A 23,862-nucleotide genomic window follows, 5' to 3' on the forward strand; every position below is an offset into this window, starting at 1 on the left:
CACTGCTTCCCCCTCACACAACACCATGGGGGCCAAACAGACCAAGGGCCAAGATGCTGGAGGAACCAGCCCACAGCACAGCTGGAGGCGGACCCCCAGCAAGGAGCGAGGGGACCTGTTTGCCTCCCTCATGCTGAGGTCAGGGGACAGGCTGAGCCGCGGTGCCACTCCGCCGCCTTACCAGCGGCGAATCGGAATGATCCAGGAGATGATGCTGATGGCCAAGCAGGGCAAACACGACGAGGTCTCGGAGATGCTGAAGACTCTACGGCAGGTAACGCCATTCGACTGTTTGCTCAAGTTTTGTCTTTTTAATCACAGTATAATTAAATTCGACCCGTTTGACACCAGACAATTAGAATAAATAAAAGAAATACCCGAAATGTCATTCTTAAACACTTTGAAATATGCTGATTGTTTCCCCGAAAGGTCACCGAACATGAAGAAAAATCTATTACAATTCTAAGTTTATGGTTCTATGTTCACTTAAAGTAGAGTAAAATTGTTACACGTTAATAATTTGCGTAGTAATAAGAAACATAACATCAGTATCTGGCACGCTTGAATTTTAAGAATGACTGGTGTAGTGTTTGAAGAAAAAGTTGATTAGTTTACCCAAGTTGAACATGATGTCCATTAATGTCTTGTTGACTTAAAACACGAGACAATTATTCTGCGACCGTGGCAAACTAACGATGGAAATCTGAAAGTATTCACATTGGAGAGGCTGAAATCAGAATATTTTGACTTTTTAAAGTCCGTCCATCCATCCATCCATCCATCCATCCATCCATCCATCCATCCATCCATCCATCCATCCATCCATCCATCCATCCATCCATCCATCACTTTCTCATCAAAGTTGGTTTACGCCTCGAAAATGTGTCACTTCTTAAATGATGACAATTATGAAAATGGAACAGTACACCAAATGGCGCCATCTGCCCATTGTTTGCCATTCAGACAATTAAGTGGGCGTGACGGGCGCTGTTTTATAGACCACTTATGTTTGCAAATGGACTGGTTAGGATTAGCTCTATGAATTCTACCTTGCAATGGCATCCTAACATGCAACATGAAAAATAATACAACATTTCAGACTCGTATCTCAGCTCAACAATGCTCCAGGAATAGAAACTGACAGCGCATCAGACATTAACAGAGAGAGCTATAGTTTTCCTGACATGTTGATCCTTTGTCCAACGACTCCCGATGGATCCCTGTTATTGCTGGAAAGGCGGGGTTGCAGAAAATAAATGAGTGTGAACTGGATGCACTCCAAGGAAGAACGTTAACAAAGAGGTGTGATCACAATTGAATACTATGATAGGCAGGCAGGGCCATATGGTCCCATTTGGCCTGAGGTTTGTTAGTTAGGATAGGAAAACCCACAGAAGCATTCAAATTCGAGTTACTTCTCATTGGTTACTACTAGGCATGTTGCCCGGCAGCAATGGCGGTCAGTGCAGCCTTCAGCTTAAGTAGACGTTGATTAATCATGGAGCAGGTCTGTTAGCAGCTAACGATGAGGCCACCTTCTTAATCACTACGCTGCAATGAAACTGCAGCAACCATCTATACGCCATTTCCCTCTGGGATGTCTCAAGCATCTGCTTCTGTAGGAACCTCCATCTTTTAATCTAAACTTTTTTATGTTCATTTGTACGACACTGAAAGTGCCCTATAGATAAATGTGTTATGATGAAGATGAGGATAAAGATTATTATTATTATTATTATTACTATTATTATTATTATTATTATTAGCTTAATGCTGACCAGTAACTTGATTGAGATATAGGATGTCTGAAAAAAAAATATATATATATATATATTTTAAACTAAGACAGGTTTGGAATATAAGTACAACTTAACATGGACTCAACATGGACTTTTTTTATGATGCTATAATTTGAATAATTTCACAATCCAAGCGAACTGATGGGAGGAATCAAAGAAAAGTCTTCCGTCATAATAAACTAATATCCTGTATGGTAGATTAGATGGATAACGGGTTGACGTGAACTTTAGTAAAGGTCATCATGTGCTGCAGTAATGGGTACGACTATCCGCTGAACATTCTCTGTCGCCGTCATCCTTGATGTTGAAGGGTCAGCTCTTACTCGTCTCCTTATCATAATTAGTTATCTTGCATTTCCGTTTTCCATGTATATTTTACGAGGGTTCAGTTAATAATGCACTATATATATATATATATATATATATATACCACTTGCGCAATACGTGCACGTGGACCAAATTGATTGCACCCTGCACAGATTCACAGATTGTAGTAAAGCTGTCCCGAATCCTCATCCTCCAACATACATGCGGTAGCTACAGTGTCGTTTTCTCTGATGACAATCTTCATTTAGAAAATATCTTTCCATGGGGACAAATAACATAATATTCAATGCATTCAAAGCTGCTTTCATTAGTTTGCATACCTGGAAACATCAGTGAGTCATACATTTTCAGGAGGAGGTCTTCAGAGCATGAGGTCTGCATATCAATACACACATGCACGCACACACAAACACACACGTACACACAATACAACTGAATCAATAAAGCTGTACAAATGGTTTGTAAACAAATCACATTTTATTTTGTTGACTACTGTACACATCGCCTATATTTAAATGGTAAATGGACTGCATTTTTATAGTGCTTTATCTACACTACATGGTGCCCAAAGTGCCTCACATTCACCCATTCACACACACACACATTCATACACCAATGGGAGGCTATTTATTTTGTGTTTGGATGGAAACCCTTTGGGTGAGACTCATGGAAACCTGTTTTTCTTTTCAAGTGCAAATTATTTGCATTATCGGCACAAGTTCTCAGCAGAGACCATTATAGCACAGATAAATTGTAGGCCACTTGAGCTTCTCCATCCACCAATTTGGCTGAAAGCTTTGGAAACCTTTTTGGGGTAAATATATTGCCTGCAGACTTCCCAAGCAAGTAAAGCAAAATGAAGCAAAAACCAAAGTGAGCTTGAAATGTGATTAAGATAAAGACCCTGTTTATATCTGGACACATGCTTGATGTGAAATAAGACGTGCCCATTTAACACAGCGGGGACACAGCATTAGTGACACTCTGGAGCAACAGCCACCTTTCCTGCTGGGCGTTTGAGCTGTGAGCATCAATGTTGTTCACGTCAATCAAAGCTGGGCTTCAGTCGTGTCGTGAAGGCATCTTAACCACTTAGCTTGGCTGCATCAACAACATTATTTGCAATTTTATCTATTTTTTTCTTTATTTTTTTTAGTCAGTTAACACTCTATTTACCGATGTTGCAATTATGATTAGCTCGTCTCTTTCACAGGTAAGATGGTCTGCGTGGAATGTATTCGTTCTTCCTGAGCTTGCAAGGCTTTTCCCCGTATTCCAAAAACGTGTTAGGTTTGGAGACTCTAAAATGCCCAAAGGTGTCATTTAGATTGTGAATGATGATTTGTCCACTTTGACGTGCCCTGCAATTGAGTGCTGACATGTCTGGGGTGTTCCCTACCTCTCGGACAACATCACTGATATAGATAGAATAAGTGGAAGGAAATTGATCACTGCAGTCTGGCAATTTCCCGTCTCAGTCCTTATTTTCCCTCCCAGTCGATTTCTAAAGGGCAGTTTTTCTGTTTTGGCTGCTTACAAAAGCATCTTTCCCCGAGTCAAATTGAATGAACGGACAATAGAAGACTGAAAATGGACTGAGGATACAAAGACAACCAAGAGTGTTTTCTATTTTGTGCCACCACTACTCGTCAGAGTATTTTAGGTAATCCTAGTCAACGTACAAAGGTCATTTTGTATGGGATGTTTGCTTCATTTATGTTGACTTCAAATAAATCCTCCATGCCTTCATATCCACAGGACCCACCGAGATTTGCAATACTTATAGAGTGAGAACGTCAAATTTTTAAATGTACTGTATTTAGAAGTAATACCTTCAAGTGTTTCATGTATAGTCTCTTTTGTTTGCAATGAATCACAAGAAAATCATTTGACAAAGTGGATTTTTTTTCCGTTTGAAATTTTCCCACGTTGTCAAACAATGGACATTTCATGTTTTCTGGAGTTTACACATTTTAAAGCAGGGTTAGGTTTTATACTGGTATCAGATTAGATGAATCTATTTGCATCGTTAAATGTATGTTGTACACATTTAGCAGACAGTTCACACGATCCAAAATACGTTATATGAAAAAAATGTGTGTAAAAAGAAAGGTTATGTGCAAAAAACCTGATAACTGTCCACATATGTGCTTTTTTCGTGTGCACTTTCTTTTCATGTTCAGTGTCTGATGAGGTTTACTCATGTGTGTGAAATGAGTTGCGTAACTATGACGTCTTCTTCCCTATAAGATGTTTGATTGTGTATAATATGCTGTTGTCAATCTATATTGTGTGTGTGTGTGTGTGTGTGTGTATGTGTGCGTAGGACCTGGGGATGGAGTCGACATCTCTGGATGACGTATTATACCGCTACGCCAGCTTTAGAAACCTTGTTGACCCCATCACGCATGACCTGATCATCAGCCTGGCACGTTATGTACACTGCCCAAAGACGGTAAGACACACACAAAACAAACACACACACACGCACACAGTGTTCTTCCCAAATATCGCCAATTTCACCAAACCCGCCTTTGCACACCCTCGTGGGCTAAAGTTATTCAACCCTATCAGCTGATCTCGTGATTCATTTTGTCTGACGTTATTAGATTAGAAGATTGCTCTAAGTGGTTGTGCTGCAGTGTGTTTGTGTGTGTGTGTGTGTGCATCAGGAAATTGCATTTTTTTTGTGTTTGTTCATTCATGTAGTTTGGGATGTCATTGAAAGAGAGAAAGGGTGACAGCTACCATACTCGATAAAGAATGCGGGAAGGAAGAAGGAGTGATGAAGACAAAGATAGAGATTAAAAGGCGACCTATGCTGTAACTGGCTAGTGTGTTACACGAATGCCCCAAAGCTGAAATCATATGTTTACCATTACTGCATATTGTCATCGTGACCTAAGAACAACAAATCATCAGGTATTCATATAAATGAATATATAAATTCAGATTCTGTGTTGAAAGTCGACACAAAATCACCATTAGATTCAAGACGTGCACATCATCTCATTTCCTTTGCGCCACTGTGCGTCTGTGAAGACTTCAACGTTGAAAGTTCATCCTGTGTCCTCCAATTTGTATATCTTCTATAGAAAGGTTGCATTGAAAGCCTTGTAAAAGCATTATAAAAGGCGACGTCACCGGGTCTCAGACGTGATGCAGTTATGGCAAACACAGGATTTGCAACCAAATCAAATAATATAAATGACCTGTTCCAATACATAACCACATCTCAAATTTGATGTTTAATTCCCCAAAATACAATTTTTGAAATTGTAAATTGCCATTTTAAGATAATTAAATGGCATCTGTTGTTGTAAATAATGTATTTAATGTTGCAAAGCATGAGGCCAGTGGGCTCCTGCCATTCATCAGCCAAACAACTTGAAATCCCCATGTTTGCTTCAATGTGTGTATCATATCAGACACACACACACACACACACGCGCACACTCTTGGTTGACAGATGTATTTGCCAATTATTTGCTCCAATGGTGCATAAATCCTACTTCTCACAATCTCAGCTCTCTGCAGTAATGTCATGCTCATTATGCCTCCCCTTGTCAGTCCTGTGTGAATTGGATGACTGGCTCACTGGATTTTAACTGACAGCACCACTCTGTGTTTATGACTGCTGATGAATGCTTCAAAGTTGATTGTACAAGGCCAGAGGTCATTTATGGATATTTTCAACCTTATTCAGAGTTCAGACCGCATTCAGAGTATTGACCCAAATAATAATGAAAGGAAAATACTGTATATGTACTGTATTTCTTACAATCTTGTTGTAGGCTAACAACATAGTTGCAAGTTATACCAGATTTCCCCTCCAGTAAGAATTTCTTCCACTTGTTGTTCTCCATCACTTCATTCCATTGTTTGTGTCCAGTAGGAGGGGGACTCTCTGGGGGCTATGGAGAAGGTTTGTCGTCAGCTGACCTACCATCTCAGCCCCCACTCTCAGTGGAGAAGACAAGGCCTGCTCAAAAGGAAACCCCAGGCATGGTCAGTATTATTATTATCATCAAAAATAATAATCAAGCAAATTAGAGCAAATCTGAGATTTTAGAAGTGCGTCTATTCAGTGCCCAAAGAGAAGCTCCCAGCTTCAAAAAAGATGGTGACCCCTGCTCTAAACTTTAAAGCACATCTCACACTGCCAAGATTAAGACTGATTGCTGGCTCCATCTCAAAAGAGAGAGATCTCTGCTTGAACTAATCTTTCATGGATTTTGCGCTTTTTGTTAAGAGCCTCACTGATGCATAGTCATTTTAATAAGATGGTTTGGGATTTTTTTAGGCAGATTATAGTCCAAATAAAAATGTACATGCATGACTTGCAGAATAAAGTCCACTGCACCATGTTTTTTTAGCACGCTTATGTGATCGTATCTTCATTTTCCTAAAGCCCTTCCCTCCATAAAGTTCTTAATCTTCTCAACCAATTCCTAATCTTAATCTTCGCAACCCTTAGTTCACCTGTCATGGGGGAAAAAAACAACAACATGATTACAATCTAGAAAGCAAAAAAAATATTTTAAGTGATACAACATTGAGAATTTCTGTGACCTGTGATTGATTTCTGCATTTCTGCTGGCAAATGCATCCAGGTGTGAGCAGATAGCCGGTGATATCAGATTTAAAGAGAGAGAGCGAGAGAGTTTGCCAAATATGTTAAATTATTCTGCACTGATGAGCAGGATTTAATTAATTCAGTGTTGCAGATGTTAGCGAGCGACAAGACCGTGCTCGCTTAACTCTAAAGAAAAGGAGACTGTTTTCATCATGGGCCACACAAGTATAAATGTCCTCCCTGCACATTGTAATATAAGTACATGAGCAGAAACCCCTTGATGCAATTTTCACGATGTGATTTCTATTGTAGTGAAAAGCGTTCTTGTTTCGCATTGTTTGCAAGTGACTGACTTTGTAATTTTCACATGCTGTCATGGCAACACTATAAATGAGAAAGCACGTTTGAAAGCAGTCCATTGAAATTAGAAATGTATTCAAATTTATTGCAGAGGAACTTGACTATTGGTAGGCTATCAGTGTTAATGACTCTGAATTGACGATGGACATTTTTGAGGAAGCAGAATTTTGTGAATAGCTATCTCTGGAATTGAATTTCTTGGACTAGATGTGAAAGATAACTTTAAGAACATCGTGTGTATTGCGTACCACTCTAATATGTAAAATTGTAACGTAAAACCCTATTAGATCAAATTAAATCGCAAATTTCCACATTGTGGGACTAATGAAGGTTATCTAATGGAATTGAGATGAATTTGTAATTGTACTAGTGTTTATTTGCCTGCTGAGCATGTTTACTCTAGCTATTCGGATCCTACAAAGTAGCTGCTCACATGTTGATTTGGCAAGTGTTGGAATGTTTAATCCTAGCAAAGGTCTGAGTAGCTAGTTGTTGTTTTTTTTTTTTAATAAAGTCTCAGCAGAGTTTAGCATGACGACATGGGGTGATCAGCTTGGGGGCTTGCATCCAATGGCCGTTGCACATGTATGTAAATGGGCATTGCCATAAACAAGTTATTTGTTTAGGATTGAAGGATCGTTTTGTCATTTACAAATTTATTTTACTGTCTAAATATCGCTGTAGTTGTGTTGGTCTCATTTTTTCCTAAAACGTTCCAAACAGTTGCAAACAATTTTTCTTGTTAAGACCTTTTGAGCATGTTTGAAATTTCTTTGCAACAAGAAAAACTGTGAAGATTATTAAAACAATTTGGTGAACGTCTTTGCAACTGTTTGTTGGTGAACCCTGAAGAAAAATATCAACATTCAAACCCTCGCTAACCTTCGCTGCTCAGTGAGATGAATGCGTTCGTGTGCTCATTTGTGGCGAACCAAACAGGAAACTGCAAATTAAATCATTCCGTGTGACCCCGGTCAAAATCATTTGAAAAATATGAGACGTATTCCTAGTTGTGATAAAACTACTTTAATAGAAGGTTCCATTGATTACAAAGGTGCAGAGTGTCTATTCGCACACTAAGAGCCTGACCACGGTTGTGTGCCATCAATTTGCGGCTTGTTTGTCTAGACAGAGGCCAGGAGCCAGATCTGTGTTTGTGCGTAAGCGTAATGGTATTTGCTACACTCTATTGTCTGTCAGATGGGAATATTTTTTCAGTCTGACACAGTACAGAGCAGCCATCTGTCAGCAGCTGTATATGTACCAGATTTTATTGTATGTCTTGCTTATGCTATCACCATAGCAAAGGGAATTTTATAGACTACACACAATTCAAATAAACTCACTTGTAATGAACATACGTGTGTTATCAGGTGTGTGTGTGTTTAAATTCCTGTCCGCACACAAACATAAAGTCCCAAGTCCTTATATAGACAAAATGAACACGCATTCCTGACTTGGATCAGCGAGCATAAGCTTGCTATTTATGGGAGAAAAAAAAAAACTGTGGGACAAATTCCACTGAACTTTTCATGAATCACACATATAGTTTTCTTATTGACAAGCATTACTGACTAAAAACTCATGTGAAACAACAATTGGATTGATTTGAAGAAAGCATTGGTCTTAAATTGGGAAATTAATTTGTATTGTATGTTGAATTGATATGAAATTGTGCCTATGCTTCAATGTCAGAACAAGGAGAGGAGAAGAATGTGGCCTGTCATCCTCTGTGCTCATACACCAACTGAATGGATGATACATGATCTCGGGGAGACACAGAGGACGCAGCAGACCAAACCATAGAGCGCACAATAGGATAGTGCAGAATTATGAATGTCACCTTCAAATCACTGAGGTGCCATTTCATGAAATTTGTAATATTAGATTCATGTCTTTGGGTTCCCGAGGCAGCACCTGGTCATCTTCTTTATTGTGCCTCAAGTCGACCATATTTGCCATTTCAGACATACCAGTAGATGAAATAGTGAAGATTGTGGTAATTTTAATAAGTGACACTCAACTTGCAAGATCCATTCGCCTCAACAAGAACGAGATCATAGCAGACATTGGCTCAAATGGACACTTTGCAATTAACTAATGGTATTTCAATTGAATACAAATATTGGTAGTACCTTGGCCTTGAAGTGCTTTAACAGGAAGCAAAAAACATTATTAAACATACATTATTTTATCTTGCAGACCATGCAATGCTGAGCTAATCGGATTTTCATTAGTGTGATCAATGTGCATATCAGGCCACTAAGAAAATAAAATGTAAAAAATTTGTCACCACAGAATTAATCAAACTAGTGTGTTGAATTTCCTGTCCTAGTTTAAGCAGTGGGGGAGATTAAAATAAATTAACATTTAATAAATACAACTTGATTAGGTGCTAAAAGCAGATTAATGATCACTATTTGATGTGACAGCGGAACTGTATATTACTGAGTGAGGATTTATTATGATTTTTTTTTCCCACACCAACAGTAATTATCATGCAACATTTTTAGAAATAATTTCCCACCTCAGTGAAGTTCCTCCGCTCCATTTGAACGTTGCTTGCCAAGATCCTTAGTTAACAGCCTGTAATAATCTAACAGTGTTTTTTTCCTGTGATAACTCCAGAAATAGAAACCATATTGTTTTTCATATTATGCCAGACGAATAATTGTTACCAACCGTATTTTAGAGGCTGTAGGTGTGAGCAAAACATCCTCAAGCCATCTGTCTGTCTGTGGGTGTCGTTTGTCACAATGTGGCAAGGTCTAAGCCATTGCTGTGAGTGAGTGTGAGTGAGATCTAATTGAAAAAAATATTTAGAAAATGAAATTTCATGTGAGCTGAAGGTAGGGGCAGTGGAGTGGGAAGCAAAGTAGACCTTTTTGAGTCACACTGGTGAAAACTGAAGCAATTTCTAAGCAAGACACAAATGAATATGAATGAATTAAAAAAAAAGAATATTATAAACAAACATGGGCATAGAGTGTGACTGTTTGTTTTGTAGATTGTTTTGCCAAATTGGGAAATTCTCACTTGTGATGGTTTAGTATAGAAGAGGCAGAACAAGCCTTTTTCATTCATCCCAAAAGTGTAGCTTGTTTTGCCAACTCTGTAGCGTTGTCAAAGTGATGCATGCACTTGCGATGATGGTTGAGTTGGATTTGATTCTTCGCGGATAGCTCTGCATTTATATATTTCTTTTCACGAGTGTGGTGTTGGAGAAGTATGCCGTTTCTCCACCCTAGGCACCAACATGGAATCTTTGTTGTCAAGGCTGTAGCCACTAGAAAATATTTTTTTTTTAAAAATGTCCTCACTTCAATAACTTCCACAAATCCACAGTTGAAAATGAGTAGTAAGAACAAACAAATACAAACATAATTGACATACATAGATTTTTCTTCCAATTTTGCCATCATCAGGGTATCGATATCAAGATGATACATTATTTTATCATCTTACTAGACCTTATTTTAAGGTATTGGTACCAGTGCCGATACCAATATCGACCACTCTCATGGCCATGTTATGATCAGGAACTAAAGGCATACGTATATGTCATTAAAACAATTCAAAGGTGCAGGGTTCGATTCCGACTCTGGGCTTCCTGGGTGGAGTTTGCATGTTCTCCCTGTGCCTGAGTGGCGTTTTTCTCCCACATTGGAAAAACATCCATGTTAGGTCAATTCGCCCCTCCAAATTGTCTGTAGGTGTGATTGTGTGAATGAATGGTCTATATGTGCCCTGCGATTGGCTGGTGACCAGTTCAGGGTGTCCCCGCCTACTGTCCAATGTCAGCTGGGATAGGTTCCAGCACGCCCACAACACTTGTGACGAAAAGCGGTTTAGAAAATGGATGGATGGATCGGGTGCAATTAGAACATCTCTGAAAGGCTCAATAGTTCACAAGCAAAAGAAAAAAAAAATTGCATGTATCCATCCATTCATTTTTTGCAGCGCTTGTCCCAATTCGGGTCGAGGTTGATTTGGAACCTATCCCAGCTGGCTAATTTGCATATGTATTTTTATTTATTTATTATTTTGACATTCTCATTTTACATGCTGCTGTTTTGGGGGTTTTGCAAGGCATGAAAAGAAAAATGTTCCGCTCAACCTTTTCATTTAGCAGTGCAGTATATCAGCCCTTTGTGCGCAGCTCACTTAATTCTCTGCCTATTCCGGTTATTTATAGCCCAGACCATGCAGTCGAAGACTACAGTTTTAAGTGCTACTCAAAAACCATTTTTCATCTGCAAACTTCAGTGTCTTAAGCTCTGAATCCCCTTAGTGTCAAACTGTCTGCACATCCCCACAATACACTTGCACACTTAGAACTGTAGCAAAATTCCAAAGTTAAAAAATAAAAACAATAGTGGTGAGTTTTTAATAACAGTGTTTATCTGTTACCTACTTTACTACTTTATTATTATTATTATTATTATTATTATTATTATTATTATTATTATTATTATTATTATTATTATTATTATTATTATTATTATTATTATTATTATTATTATTATTATTATTATTATTTGCAGTTTGCAGTGGTGTGCCACGCTGGGTAATATTTTGGTTATCATGGTTATCTCTAACTGATAGGAGATTGATGCATAAATTGGAGTTCAGGTCTCAATCCTGCAGCCGAAGGAATCAATCAAGACTCAGTGAGGCGTGAATTACAAACTGTTGTCATGTCATTTGTCTGTTTTTAGTCTGAAGGCGGTGCTGTCCACACCTCCATCCAGCGGAGCTCTGGATCTGTCCGGCATCCCTCTGGTAACTCGTGACATGGAGCGTCTGTGTGCGCACCTCCAGCACCACGCTTCCATAGTGGTCAGCTTGGAGCTGGGCTTCACTGAGCTTACCGACGAGGCCTTCATCGTGCTCCTACCCACTCTGGCTGCCCTGCCTCGCCTGGAGACGTTGGCAATGAATGGAAACCGGCTGACCAGGACTATTCTGAAAGAGCTTACGGATGCCTTGAAGGTATAACTTGTTGCCATGGTGCCTCTTTGCATTAACATGGATTTCCTGGGATTTTTTTGCGCTAGAATCACATGAACTGTGAAATCAGCTCGCAGTCTTATTATTTGGTATGACAATACTTATGCAGTGATTGAGTTTTACACAGAGAAAAACAGTAGATGTTTTTTGTTCCTAGGATCCCAACAGTTTTCCAAGTGTGACATGGATTGACCTGGGAAACAATGTAGACATCTTCTCCCTGCCACAGCCTTTCCTGGTTAGCCTGAGGAAGCGCTGTCCCAAGCAAGGCAACCTTCCTACCATCCTGGAGTTTGGCGAGAGTCAGGCCAGCGAGCCCCCTGATAGGCTAAATGCCATCGGTGAAGACGAGGAGACCGACAGGACTGAAAGCATGGGAGAGCTGCAGTCTGAGGTGGAGGAAGAACTGGACGGTGAGATGGAAATAGAGGAGATGATGGAGGAGCTGCTGGACTTTGACAGGGAGGCGCAAGGGAAGGAGGACGAAGACGAGAGCATGTGGACCGTTGAGGAGCAGAGGAAAGCGAGGAGGAGAAGGAGGACACATGAAGAGTTAGACAGAAAAGAGAGACTGGGCCGGATGGCAGTGATGGCACAGGACGAGGACGACACTCAAAGCCACTCGTCCCCGTTGTCTTGCTCCAGCCAGTCACAGCACTCCTCCGCAGCTGTCGAGCCAATGAGAGCAGAGGAGGACGATTTTGACAATGTGACTGACCGATCAGAGCACTTGACCTGATTGCTGCTCCTTTCTCCTCTTGGTTTGAATGATTTCTCCTGCCGTGTTGAGGTACACATGGAATGAGGCAAGGAAAGACTTGCTCCCAGCTTGAACAAGCCAGATTTAACCAGCTGAACCGTTGTGGGCAAACTATTGGACGAAAATAGGATTTGTCAGTTATAAATGACAGAGGGAGACTCATGGATAAAACCACTAAGTAATTAATAAGCTTTTTATTGGAACTCACCCTGTTCAGGGCTTGAGGCAGGATCTTCTGATAACATCATAGTACCTTCATGTGCCTGAAATATGTCCCATTGATGGTTAGGTGCCTGTGATGAGAAGTACAAAAAAAAAAAACATGACAGGCTCTGCTGAAAATGACACCCACATTAAATCAATGGATAACCAGATAGCTAAGGATGACGAAAAGAATAAAAAGTTAAAGTTAGTCGAAATGAGGAGAAGTCAGTGGCTGATTGCTTACTCTTTCTATTGACTTCATAATCTATATAATTACATCCATGCATGCTATCCTCTGAATTTCAACAGATTGATTTTTGCACCCACCTTGCGTGCATTAGGTTCTCATGTCAATGAAAAGCTTTAAAAAAAATGTACATGTGGGCTGATGATAGGTTATTTTGTAGTCTGCTTTAGACTACTAGTAATTGTGGATACAAACAGTGATTAGATTTCATTCAGATGCTTGTACAGGAAACTAATAATAATTGTTGTGCTGAGTGTCACGCTTCCCGATATTTATCAATCTTATACAAGATTCTCTGTGGTCTGATATCTGATACAGTTAAATTGAGTGCAATGCTCATTTTACTTAATGTAAATAAAAAATGTAAGAGTTTTTTTTAATTTCTATTATAGCAATGCTTCTTGTCCATAATTTTACAGTATAGCATAGAAAAAAGCCCGTGTCCCATTTGTAAGCAACATGCATTTGCGGGATGAACAGCAAAACTGAGAAATGTGGGTTGCAATATAAATTGTGCCAAATTTTTATGATGGTTTTGAAGCTGTCTAACAGAATGAAGGAGAGTTGAAAGAAGTGTTGTTAAAGCAGAGACATAATTAGCAAACACCACTTCGTGAACATTTTAGTAAAATTGTTTTGGAAAAACAACTGTTACACTATAGTACAATTTAGTCAAAGACTAAAATTATATGCTTCTTTTATTTTATTTTTTTAGTAATCGTGTTCTAGGCTAGTTACATTATGTGTGACGTTTGTATATGTGCGTCAAGTCAGATTCGCAAACTTGGACAATTAAGTCGTCTGTAATTCGGATGCATGCTTATGTATGCAGAGGACTACTGTTGCAAGTAGCTGATGTGATTATGTCACCAGCAAAGGTTCTCAATCTTGACTGACATCACAAGTTCATGTGCAGAGAAATGGGTATCATGAATTCAACACAGAGGTAACCCATTTTAAAACTTAGGGGTTGTTTACAATAATATGTTGTGTGTGACCCCACAAAACTAAACATGGCATTCTAATTAAGTTTGTAGAATAGAAGTTAAGCAACAAAATTCAGTTTTTATCCATCTCTGGGGCGGCCATTTTGCTACTTGCTGTCGACTGAAAATGACATCACAGTTGCCAGGTCTCTAGAAACAACCAATCACGACTCTCTTCTTAATTGTACTTTCAAGATCGAATGGCTTAAGAGCAGATACTGCGCCACATGAAATGGATAAAAACGTGAATTTGCTTCTATTCCGCAATGGAAACATTAATCAGAACACTGTGTTTCAACCAGTTGGGCTGCACAGAACATATTATTCCAAAGAAAATTTGGAGGTTGACTTACCCTTTGAGGAGTATGCGGAATAGAGGAATGTTAGCTGTAACAGAATCTTGCATGGTATCAAGTTCCCCAGAGTATTAATGCTGCTTTTATTGTTCGTGTTTTAATTCAAGATCCTAATACTTGCAGAGAAAAACTTTAGCTTTATCATACAGTGGGTTCTAACTTTCCCCTTATTTGTGGTTCTTATGTAAACGGTGTTTTAATTCAAGATCCTGATACTTGCAGAAAAAAACTTTAGCTTTATCATACAGTGGGTTCTACCTTTCCCCACTTTTACATTGGAGCTGAAAAACAAGCAGTACAATTTCAGCGCTATCCTCGAATCTACCTGCAAAGATTCTTCCCTTTAATATAAACCAGGCAACTAAAAAAAAAAGTGTTCATATCTGGTAATCCCACCGAGCCCTTTAAACAGTCATGATTGTAAACATTTGTGAAAATGTACATATATCCACTAATGGTTGTTGCGTTGGCGGTGTTAAAGTCAAATTTCAAAAGTCATACCAAATGATTTTATGTAACCTCTGAATAAGCGATGCGAGAGAGTCTATCCTCAGGTTTATTGTTTTGAAGATGCGGGTTAGACAGTTAAGTATAGTTTCGCCTTGATGCGACTGTCAATCAAATATAGACCTCTTATGATCGTTACCTTGTCAGTCAAAAAACAGAGGTATTCAAATGTGACTGCTGTACAACTGTCCTGAAAAATTTTGGGTCCAGTGCCTTGTGCAAGGGCTCCACAGTAGTGCTCAGGAAGTGAAATGGCCTCTCTGTAGCAAACAGTCCCCCCACCTATCATTTATTTTTGAATGAGCATAATTCAAGATTAAACTATTGCCAAACCAAAATAATCTCGAGATTAGAATAGTGTCTCTGTGTTGACTAGTACTTACTGTACTGTATTTCCATCATTATAGCCACTATAGTGATTGTTTGGTGATTTCCTCTCCCATGCTACACTTTGCTAGGCACATCAATTATAACCATGTTCATCACCACAGGCAAAAGGATTAAATATTGGAAGTGGTGAAATGACTGTGATGTTTACCTCAGATGTACATAGAAGGTATATATGAATGATTTGCGGAATGTGGGGGTGTCACACTGCACTTAAGGTGCACCTGCACAATCGAACGAGTTGAGAGCTTTATTAAAAATACAACCTCTACAATAATAATTATGCTCACTTTTGACTGACACTGTCATGAATAAACAATGTATTTTTTTCAGTGTGGGTCTACTTTTAAGTGGTATGGACCTTGGTGTCGTGCTTGGAACTCATTAGATTGCGCAAGAAGCTAATGAATTGTGTAAAAGCAACATTCATGTCTTTTGCACGTGTTAGCATATTTTTTTGCAATCTACCATACACCTTTGTTGGATTAGCTATGCAGCCTTTCTTTCCACTGCTCATTGATTTTTGTGCTACATTACACAGCTACTGGAAACAATGCTATGTATTACTGCTTAAACTGTTACTCATTGGATCTTAACAATAAATAATATAACAAAAAAACAGACTATTCATTTACAGGGCATATACATTCACAGTCACACCTTGGACGAGTTTTCAAATTTCTAAACATGCATTTATGCTTCTACGTCCAGATGAGGAGCTACTAAATAGCGGTTAGTGTCTGAAATTACAACCAACCGGCACTCATTTTCTAATCAAATAAATTATTAAATGAATTACTGAGGATTTTTGTTGTTCTTAACATTAAACAAGACAGACTGTTATCAAGGAGCCAAGTTTAGTAGGTCCTTGAACTGTAATAAAACAGAAAATCAATCAGTTCAGATCAATTAAATCAGTATGTAGTATTTTTTATGATTTTTTTTAAAAGAAACTCTTAGATTACAACAGTAGATTGTGTAGTAATATAATAAAACTCGTCAAACTTATTTTTTTATTCTATTTTTTGTCATGGGCTGACATCTTGTGGCAAAATGTACTAATTGCAAATGGGCATTTCATAACTCCATCCATCCATCCATTTTCTGAACCGCTTAGTCCCCACCGGGGTCGGGGGTGTGCTGGAGCCTATCCCAGCCGTCATCGGGCAGTAGGCGGGGGACACCCTGAACCGGTTTCCTAGGAATAGCCTTAATTCAAATTTTTATTACCATATAATTAGTATTTCAATGTTAAAATCAGCCACGATGTCGAGGATACACCGTTTATCCTGATTAAAACCTCCTGATTATCATTTAAACATGTCTATTATCGGCAGACGCAAAAAAAAAAAAATCACCAATAAATAATGTTATTTGAAAGAGGCTACGGTTAAATTTGCTTTACTTAACATATAGTATATTATATACATACATAAATAAAAGGGAATTGTGTTTTTTTCCATTGCGACCTATTTCACGTAAATTTGCCACTAATACTGCAGATTAAAATGCGTACGTCATATCCGGTAACGGGGTCCCTTTTTTTTTCTGTTTTCCCGTATCCGCCATTTCAGTTTTTGAACTTAGTTGTCATCGACCGTTATAGTATATTTGGAATTCCGACCCTTACACTTGTGATATTCCGAACAGTTGTACAAGAGTGTTACTGTTAAGGCACTAAGAATCATTCTGTTTTCGCCGCTGAGGTTTGGTGGCGGTGAATTGATGTGCAAACAGCCGGCTACGGATGTCGTCTGTTTACTAAACGTGCTCGAGGCGCTAAAGTTTTGTATGAGTTGAAGGCTTTGCGTGCGGATCGCGGGAGGGAGAGCAGGGAAGACCCGGCGACGCTTCGGCTTCGAAGTGCTTATCATGGCTGGCAATTTTGACGCGGAGGACCGCGCCAGTTGGTACTGGGGTCGTTTGAGCAGGCAGGAGGCTGTGTCGCTATTGCAGGGGCAGAGGCACGGCGTTTTCCTGGTGCGGGACTCCATCACCAGCCCCGGCGACTACGTGCTCTCGGTCTCGGAGAACTCCAAGGTCTCTCATTATATCATCAACAGCATCAGCAATAACCGGCAATCCGGTCCAGGTAGGACAGCATTGTGTATCCCACCCCCTTCGCTTTTTATAATGAAGACTGCACGCTTGCATGACTTGCACCAGACGAGATGCTCATTAGTATGGGCTCAGCTAATATATGAATTCAAATCGCACAGCCAATTGGTTTTTCTTTTTGCTTTGGGTGTCCCAAACTTTCTTCCAAGCCAACACATAGATGTGTTGCAGCAGGGAGACATGTAAAACATGCAGGACGCCGGGCCCCGTGGACCGGAATTGCCCACCCCTGTTTCCAAGGGCTGCATTTAAAAAAAAAAAAAAACAAGAATGCAAGGATCACTATGAATTCTTCACTTTTAATTGATATTATTATTATTATTATTATTATTAACACTAAAACCGATTCATCAGTGTAGGTATTCATAGATATATAAACTCAATTAAACAAATACCTGTACTGTTAACTAATATGTTTTCTCTCTTTTTTTTTTTTAACTCTACTTACTCTAGCCACCTCATGTATATATTGTTCGTGTATACTTTTGCACCCCCTGTATTTGAACAAAAAACGCAATCAGAAAATCCGTTTTGATTTGAGTGCATTGAACCAAACCAAATTGAATCATTCCACTTTTAAATGTATCGACATACATATTATACATATTATTTTTGCGCAGACAGACGGGTGGAAGTGATAATAGTAGTTAAATGCAGGCAAATTACTTTTCTCATATATAGGTTTCTGAAAAACAAAACGTGAAGTAGGTGGAAAATGGCCCCTGAGTTTTGAACCCCTTTGACGTAGAATGTGAGATTAGGTTTTGAACCAAATGCTCACTGTAGCCGATTCTGTTGCCTCGTGATTTATCAAATGAGCCTATTTACACTGGCTCCGATTCCACTGACTGACTATTGCACCACTTCTTTCTCCATCTTCTGTTCCAGCAAGTTTGTCGCATCCAAAGTTTCGTATCGGTGACCAGGAGTTTGAGGCACTTCCTGCTTTGCTAGAGTTCTACAAAATCCACTACTTGGACACTACCACCCTAATAGAACCAATCAACAAGTCCAAACACACATCCTTTATCAGCGTCGGCCCTGGTGGTCCACCTCCACCTCGCCTGGAGGATGAGTACGTCAGAGCACTCTTTGATTTTCCCGGCAATGACGATGAGGATCTCCCATTTCGGAAGGGTGATATCCTTCGCGTTCTTCAGAAGCCCGAAGAACAGTGGTGGAACGCTCAGAACTCTGAAGGCGAAGCGGGAATGATCCCGGTGCCATACGTGGAGAAGTACCGTCCGACATCTCCGAGCTTGGCGGTTACTTCCGGTGTACCCGCAGCGTGCCCGCCAGGCGGAATGGCCGTGTTAGGGAACTCTGACGGATCTACGACCCAACCCGGTGCACCACTAATGGGAGATCCGAGCCAGTATGCGCAACCCACCCCCCTCCCAAATCTCCAGAATGGACCGGTCTTTGCCAGGGCCATACAGAAGAGAGTTCCCAATGCATATGATAAGACCGCCCTGGCTTTGGAGGTATTCTGAATGTCTGGTCGTTTAAATATTTTGTGTACACTATATTAATAGTATACAGTATAGTAATACTAATAGCAATGGTAATAGCAACACAAAGTTCTAGACCAGGTATGCTGTGCACCACTTTGGTGACCCCTGGAGTAGTGTTCAACTAGCCTGACTTCATTGCAGGCAGGGTGTGTTCAATTCCTACTCGGCGGTGCTGAACAGCTCGTCTATCTCATTGTATAATCTGTGATTGACTGCCAATCAGACCAGGGTGTGGTCTGCCTTTGGCCCAAAGTCAGCTGGGATAGGCCTCAGCATTTGCAACTCTGTACAGGTTATAAAAAAAATTGATGGATGGTATTATCATACTTATTCTTTCAGCTGCTCCCGTTGTGGCTTGGGGAACGAGACTCTTTCCTCTGGGCTCTGTGAGTTCGTAGCAGGAGTCAGAGACTTGAGATTGTTTGCAGACATCAGCACACCGCCCCTGTTATATTTCTTAATTGAATGTTCAATATTATTAGGAAGAAGCTTTATTCAAGTGAAGTAGCTGTGATAGTGGTAATTGCATTTTATGGTAGTCATTAATTGTATTGTAATTTTTGTACATTTCACAGGCTTCAGTGAAGTGAATGACAAGTTGAGCTCACTTCATTTTCAAATCGCTTGGCCCACACTGGTCTTGTTGTACAAGCTAGTAGTGCTACTGGTCCCTCTTTTGTTAGATTTTTCTGGCTTTAACCTGTGCAACGTTACTTATTGGGCCTTCTCCAGTAGGTCAGAGAAGTGACTCAGCATTGAGGCACTGGACTAGACAGTTAATTATTAGCTCACGTTTCCTTGTCTTGGTGTCTTGGATCCCTTTGGGTTCGGACTTCTGTCTCTTAGTCACTCTTTATAGTGAATTGGTGTCAATACTGGACAGCTTCTAGTGATTTCTGTATTGAGGTGTGGTGTTTTGTATTAATTTCAACTCCACTTGATTCCATTTGTAATTACAGAAGTATAAGAATGCAAAGAGGAACTGCAGGAACTGTTTGTGTTTTCCCACAGAGGCAGTGTTCAAAAGCTGGGTTAAATTTTTATGGATGGTGATTTAAATAAGATTTTAAGTTTAAAAAAAAAAAACATGCTCTTGAAGCAGTGCACCCTGCAGGATATCCTCCTGGGGCAAGCAACACCTAACTTGTTAATTTCACTTTCACCTTGAGTGTGATCTAAACCAATTTCAGAAATAATTCCAAGTTTTTCTTAGACTATAAAAGCTGTCCTCCACCCACTTGTCACTTCTATCTCTGACCATATGTCATTCTTGTTGATGCTCACAATTTGTCTCCGTCTCCAGGTGGGCGACATGGTGAAAGTGACTAAAATAAACGTGAACGGCCAGTGGGAGGGTGAATGCAAAGGCAAACGTGGCCACTTTCCCTTCACACACGTCAAACTGCTGGACCAGCACAACGCCGAGGATGAACTCAGCTGAGAGTGGACTGGCGGGTGCAAACTGGACACTTCCGTTAGGGCCCTGCCTCACACCCCGCTGCTCCTCTGCGCCTTTGGCCAACACCTCACGTCTGCTCTGCCTGCACCAAGTAAAGATTCTCGCAGTCACTCTGAAACCCACCAGACGCCACTGCATATATCTAACAGCCCTTCACCTCTTCTTGCGAGGACTGACGGTGTATTCACACCTGCGTTGTTTGTTCCGCTTTAAACACATCAGGGTTTGCTTCCCGCGCTGGTTCGAACCTTTCATGAATACACACAAATAAATCCTGATGCGGTTCTCGGTGAGGTTTTGGTGCGGACCAGAGGACTTTTCTGGTGTGAATGCAACCTGAGTCAATGCAAAACAAAAGACGGGCTGAAAAGGCTGTAATGATTTTGCTACATTTTAGCCTCACCATAGTAACACATGGTTATCGCGCCTCTCACACCTCAGCACAACTCGCTCATTTCCTCATCCTGGGTTTGAGCATGTCGATACAAACTACAGGTAAAGACATTTATGAAGTCACGAGTTCCAAAGAAAGTGTTAAATGTATTTTGAGATCCAGAATCCCCTCGCCCTCCCTCACTTTTGTTAACACTGGGAGTAGTGAATGATGTGGGAAAACATTTCATGCTTGAACAGCAGTTGAGTGTCCATGAAGGTGAACAATTATGTGATTGGAATTAACATTGTTCAGCAGAGATCTGCTGTGCTGCGCTGACTGATATTCTTGCTACTATTAAATTCACAGTATTCAGAGAGCAGCATGAGCCGAGCGCAGCTCTGATTTGCAGGTTTGCTATTAATCGTCACAAACTTTGTGAGCCTTCCTGTCGTGTTAGGTGGCTCTGATTCACCGAGCTAGCTTTAGCTGCCTGTTGACCTACTGAAGTGTCATGTTTAACAAGGGCTCAGGTCAAATGTGCCCAAATGATGGAAGAATTCAATCTGTCATTATTTGAGTTGAATCTGTCAAAAAAAAAAAGGAGGCATGTTAACAATGTGAAGGATTTTGGGTCGTGGAATGATTTGATTTAGTGCACTGTGAAAATTCCAAATGATGTAAGTCAGTGTCACCGGTCAACTTGAACTTTAGCACCGGGATGGACCAGTTTGGGATGTACCCCACCTCTCGTCCAAAGTTAGCGGTCAGGCTACAGTATGTTCTCGATCTTAATGAGAAGAAAAGATTGTCAAACTTTAACATCTCCCCAATTTTATCACTTCATGCCACTGTGTTAAATACATTAGTTTTGCCTTCCTTGGCCCAACTCAGTCCTGCTTACGGGTTTTATATTTGTTTGTTGTTTGAAATATTTTATCAAAATCTACCGAAATCATGACCATTGATGAAGTGATTATTTTGCCCACCTATACTGCTCACCAATGTGCCCACATGTGATGAGATGATCAACAACATCTGTATTTTCAACCGAAGGGTGCATAGTCCCTTGGAAGCACGTCCCACTCCCACCTACTTATAACACCAAATAATAACAAACCTGTGACGGGAACTAGAAGCGATGATCAGCACTGTAACGGATGTTAGTAAACCTGAACATCACAATTATGTCAAAGGGGGGAAAAGGAAGTGCTGTATAGTTTTATCGCTTATTTCAATTGTAATTTTTTTGCCATCTTGCACCAATTTTCTTTTTGTATTGTTTAGATATATCAGCAAGTCTTTCCTCTTATTACTTATCTAATGTTTTTTCTTGATGTTTTTTTCCCCTTCTTCTAGTGACAGCCTTTTCATTTCAAGAAACCAACGTTTTTTATTTTAAGAGTTCGTTGAATGGCCATTTCATTTCAAATCCTTTCATCAGTTCCCTATGCCCACCCTCCACCTGACAATCATTACCATGCTCACCCACATTACATAGGAGTCGAGTGGCATGAAGATGACTGACATGGCAGACACGATGTATGGAGGTTTCTCATATTTCTGTCCCACGTATCAGTTTGTCTTCAGGTGCCACTAAGAACAACAGGTCACTGTCATGTACTTGTTTTTTTAGACATTAAAGGAGATGACTGAATATTAAAGGAGATGACTGAACTGAAAATAATTGCTTTCACACTAGGTTTGCAATGAAATATGTGGTCCTTCTCAAAAAATAAAAATGTGAGCCCTCTATAGTACCTCATTTCTAATACTGTATGTTATGTCCAACTGTGGCATTCAAATCACATTTTTAAAATGGCAACAAAACTGATGTTGAAATCACCAATTTGCAACATGTTTGATTACCGATTACTGAAATGAAGTAAAAAAAATTAGTGTTTTAAGTAATCATACAAGATTCCACATTTCTTTTAAATGCAAAGTGAGGGATGTCAAAATGCCACTGGGAGTTGTTAATAGCAGTTGTGAAATTTTATGATAACACTATATTCATTTGAGACAATTGTAATTAACTTTTTTTTCTGTAGCATGTGATGTGTTAATATACTAGTAAATAAAGTAAAATTCATGACAGACATTTTTACTTTGTTTTTGTTAGACCAGTGATTCTCAGTGTGATGCTGGAACCAGTAGTGGTGCGTGGGCTCCCTCTAGTGGTATGCGAAAGACTCACTGAATTAAATGTTACTGTTGGCATCACTTCAACATTTTAATTGAATAATTAAACAAGTACTGTTTTTTAATATCTGTCGTCATGGTGGTGCGGGGGAAAACAAGTATTTTTATTAAAACTTTTTACTTTATAAAAGACGCTCAAGAACCACTGTTAGACTCTTTACGGGGGTCCTCGATAGAGTAGTGTCCCTGTGGCAGTGGCGTTTAAGAATGTGTATGAGGTTGGAACACTAATGCAGCAGCAAATAAATTTTATATTATTTATGACGTTTGTATGAAAAACACTTCTAGGCTGGAAATACAGATCAATAAAAAAAAAACAGTAAGTAGGACAGTGACAGTACCTCTGAGCAAATTAGTTCATAGACTGCTGTTTGTAACTTACAAATGTCATATGTCGGGACTATCGTAACCGTGGACCCCCTTGACACTGGAATGGAAACTAAAGTAGAACATAGCCGGCGCCAGACAGCTTTGGTTTTCATTGCAGGCACTATCAGCTTTTGTGTGGGGAGATTGAGGGGTTGTCAGGGTGTTTCATTATTTGGTGCATAGTGGACATTGCATGTTTGCATTGTACCATTCACAAAAGAAATCATTAAATGATCATTTAGGCCAAGACGCTATCAACCTCAAATGTGATTACTGTTTACTGTAAAAGAATATATTGATGAGTTACA

At 39.8% G+C, this 23,862-nt stretch overlaps 2 protein-coding genes across 2 annotated transcripts; both read left to right on the forward strand.

Moving 5' to 3' along the window:
- The first annotated feature begins 25 nt into the window (after positions 1-25).
- lrrc75a (leucine rich repeat containing 75A) lies at positions 26-13,667 on the forward strand. The gene is made up of 5 exons (XM_061281610.1): positions 26-274; positions 4,453-4,581; positions 6,022-6,134; positions 11,781-12,054; positions 12,230-13,667. Exons 1-5 carry the CDS (start codon positions 26-28, stop codon positions 12,809-12,811), a joined length of 1,347 nt encoding a protein of 448 aa, XP_061137594.1. The 3' UTR covers positions 12,812-13,667.
- Positions 13,668-17,064: 3,397 nt separating this feature from the next.
- Positions 17,065-22,743, forward strand: crk (v-crk avian sarcoma virus CT10 oncogene homolog). Its single transcript, XM_061280295.1, has 3 exons — positions 17,065-17,611; positions 18,526-19,121; positions 20,455-22,743. Exons 1-3 carry the CDS (start codon positions 17,392-17,394, stop codon positions 20,590-20,592), a joined length of 954 nt encoding a protein of 317 aa, XP_061136279.1. The 5' UTR covers positions 17,065-17,391; the 3' UTR covers positions 20,593-22,743.
- Positions 22,744-23,862: the final 1,119 nt, after the last annotated feature.

This window comes from Syngnathus typhle, linkage group LG6 (assembly GCF_033458585.1).
Source record: "Syngnathus typhle isolate RoL2023-S1 ecotype Sweden linkage group LG6, RoL_Styp_1.0, whole genome shotgun sequence".
In the NCBI taxonomy this organism is placed as follows: Eukaryota; Metazoa; Chordata; class Actinopteri; order Syngnathiformes; family Syngnathidae; genus Syngnathus; species Syngnathus typhle.